The sequence below is a fragment of the Stegastes partitus genome, unplaced genomic scaffold (assembly GCF_000690725.1).
Source record: "Stegastes partitus isolate 25-593 unplaced genomic scaffold, Stegastes_partitus-1.0.2 Scaffold654, whole genome shotgun sequence".
NCBI lineage: Eukaryota > Metazoa > Chordata > Actinopteri > Pomacentridae > Stegastes > Stegastes partitus.
This window is the reverse complement of record NW_007578385.1, coordinates 375,135-378,193: the sequence shown is the minus strand read 5'-3', so window position 1 is coordinate 378,193 and position 3,059 is coordinate 375,135. Positions and strand designations below refer to the sequence as shown.

Genomic DNA, 3,059 nt, shown 5'->3' with positions numbered 1-3,059 from the left:
AATGTGAGGTCACACAGAGTACTGTACACTCCCACTTTGGGAAGTCCTCCTTTGATGCATGTCAACCACTGCTGTTTAACTATGCAGTTAAGTTGTGACTATTACTGTGATTATTCATTTTTGAAGAAAAACATTTCCTGGTTATATTTCAAGGTATTTCCCACTTACTTTTTGTTATACATGAAGTACCCTCCAGCAACAGCTCCAGCAATGAGGACACAACAGGCAACTACTATTCCAGCAATGCAGCCAGCAGAGCAACCCCCTGATCCGTCTGGGAAAATATATGTTTGAAAATTACAAAAAAAAAAAACAACAACTAACTACTCAATACGTTGCCACTTGTGGTTCATCGTATGTGTTTGTACAGTTAATGTACACTGAACAGCATGTTGCTTACAGTTAACAACCATGTTGTATTCAGCTTCATCACTGCTGACGGGGTTGCTGATATTACAGGAATATTCTCCGCTGTCCTTTCTGTTCACAGGGTTGAAAGACAACAATCTGTTATTGTCAGAAAGCATCATGTTGTCATCCAGGATCAGATCTGAGCCGTCCTTCTTCCATGTCCTGGTGAAGATGGAGCCACAGGCCTCACAGGTTAAGTTGACAGACGTCCCCTCGACCGTCAGATTTATTGATGGTTTGACAGAAGAATCCAATATTTTCTCTGTTAGGCACAAAATAGATGATGAAAAATATGACAATCACAACAAAAGTAACTGCAGAACTGAAGGCTAAATAAGTGATAAAATCTAAATAAATAAATAACATACAAAGAAAAGTTGAGAGTAGTGTGTAGGCAAACATGGCACTGACATATAATCATAGTTTATGCTGGTCGACTTGTTTGCAAAAAGTACCGATTTAGGCTCCACATCCAGTGCAAACTGTTCTGAGCAACATTTCCAACATACACTGTGATTTTTGCTCTGTTTTGGTCTCCACCAACTTTGGCGATCCACAACATTTAGTCTCTCATAGTTCCCCTGTGCTCATTAGTTAACATTTGGAGCTGGACAGGTAGAGCACAGTTGGTTGGGAGCTGACAGCTGTCGACTGTGACCAAAGTTACAAATTTAGTTGGGGTGTGCATGTTTACCTTGAGAGACGATCCGATACGAATCTAGATACATGGGTTACGATACGATTCACTAACGATACATTTTAATACAGTACAATGTGATGCAGCTTGAATCTATTTGTGTGGTGAAAAAAATGACTGAGAAATATACCAGAACAATGTCACTGTCTTTATTTTTCCGACTACNACACCCATCTCCACAATTGCATTAGTATTTTATAGCATATATTAAACAAGTACCCCTTTTGAAGTGACTCATCCAGTTAAACACTGGTGCAACCAACTGGTGCTAGAAGTAACACAGTTCGTTAAATAGGGATCACCTGAGTGCAGTGAAAGTGTCTTAAAAGATTGTAGTATGAAGACGTCTAAGGCTGGAAGGTCACTGATGAATCAGTACCCCTGGCTATAACTACACCATCAAGACAAAAGAACACTCCAAGTAAGTCTGTGAAAAGGTTATTGAGAAATGTCTAAATCACTGGATATCCCTTGGAGTACAGTAAAGTCTATCATTAAGAAACAGAGGAAACATGGTACATATGTAAATCTGCCTCAAGCAGGCCTTCCTCTAAAACTGACTGACCGTGCAAGTGAGGGAGGCCACAAAGACTCCTATGACTCTTCTGAAGGAGATGCAAGCTTCAGCGGCTAAGTCTGAAGACACAGTGTACAGCAACTGTTACCTGTTCTTCACCAGTTAAAGCCTTATGGAAGAGTTTCAAAGAGGAAGTCATTGTTAATAAAATCTCATATTAAATCTCGACGAGAGTTCTCCAGAATACGTGTGAAAGACCCTGAGGTCACCTGGTAGAAGGTTTGGTCTGAAGAGACCAAAAGTAAGTGTTTTGGAACAATCATCACACACATACCACCCCCACTGTGAAGCATGGTGGTGGCAGCATCATGACTTAAAAAAGAATTGTTCGCTCACAATCCCTGTGTAACCTGACAGGGCTTGAGTCATTCTGAAGAAAAATATGAGGTATTATTGTAGTGCTAAGATATGCAAGAATGATTAAGACCTCTCCAAACAGGCTTAATGTTTTAACTGATGCCAAAGGTGCACCGAGGAAATACCTAAAGGGGGAGGACGTTGTGCAATCACATATATTTTGCATTATATATAGATATTAATTGAGAATGCTCATCTGTTTTAATGTTGACATTTTTCTTTTCTTTTCTAAATTCTTGTCAAAAAAGCCAAAGCAAAACTGGCCGTGATTCAGTGTTGAAAAGCAAAACAAGGGGAAACTTCCAAGGGGAGGGGCTGACTACTTTTCATAGGACACTGTATTTATATGACAGTCCCAGTACAGGGTGATCTGAATACGTACCTGCCACATCTGTCTGAGGTTTCTTTTTCATTCTAAATATGAGGAATGAAGCATTAAGTCCAAAGTTATTAACAAATGTTCATTTTTACATTGAGTTTCATAACTGTACTGAAAGTTAGTTTCAACTCCAGATGACAGTTTAGATCAGTTTAGTATTTTTACATGGTAATAAAATATTAATAAACAATAATAATAAGACTTTTTTTTAGGGGCGCCTTTCTCGGCACTCAAGGACACCGTACATACATTACATAAATCGATTAAAACAAACAACATTAAAAATAATAATACATAAATTATTAGACAAAAATCTTATTATATAAAGTTTGGTGTCACTATCAGAAAACAAAAAGGATTTACAGTTGAATGTGAGGTCACACAGAGTACTGTACACTCCCACTTTGGGAAGTCCTCCTTTGATGCATGTCAACCACTGCTGTTTAACTATGCAGTTAAGTTGTGACTATTACTGTGATTATTCATTTTTGAAGAAAAACATTTCCTGGTTATATTTCAAGGTATTTCCCACTTACTTTTTGTTATACATGAAGTACCCTCCAGCAACAGCTCCAGCAATGAGGACACAACAGGCAACTACTATTCCAGCAATGCAGCCAGCAGAGCAACCCCCTGAT

The 3,059-nt window shown here is 38.6% G+C and overlaps 1 protein-coding gene across 1 annotated transcript in view; it reads right to left on the bottom strand.

Moving 5' to 3' along the window:
• Positions 1 to 400: 400 nt before the first annotated feature.
• LOC103363358 (carcinoembryonic antigen-related cell adhesion molecule 1-like) overlaps positions 401 to 3,059 on the bottom strand; it is a gene marked incomplete at its 3' end in the record, with an annotated part of 42,116 nt that continues 39,457 nt past the window's right edge. The window contains exon 5 of the mRNA XM_008290089.1: positions 401 to 673. Coding sequence (XP_008288311.1) covers positions 401 to 673 — 273 coding nt within the window. The remainder of the gene's footprint in view (positions 674 to 3,059) is intronic.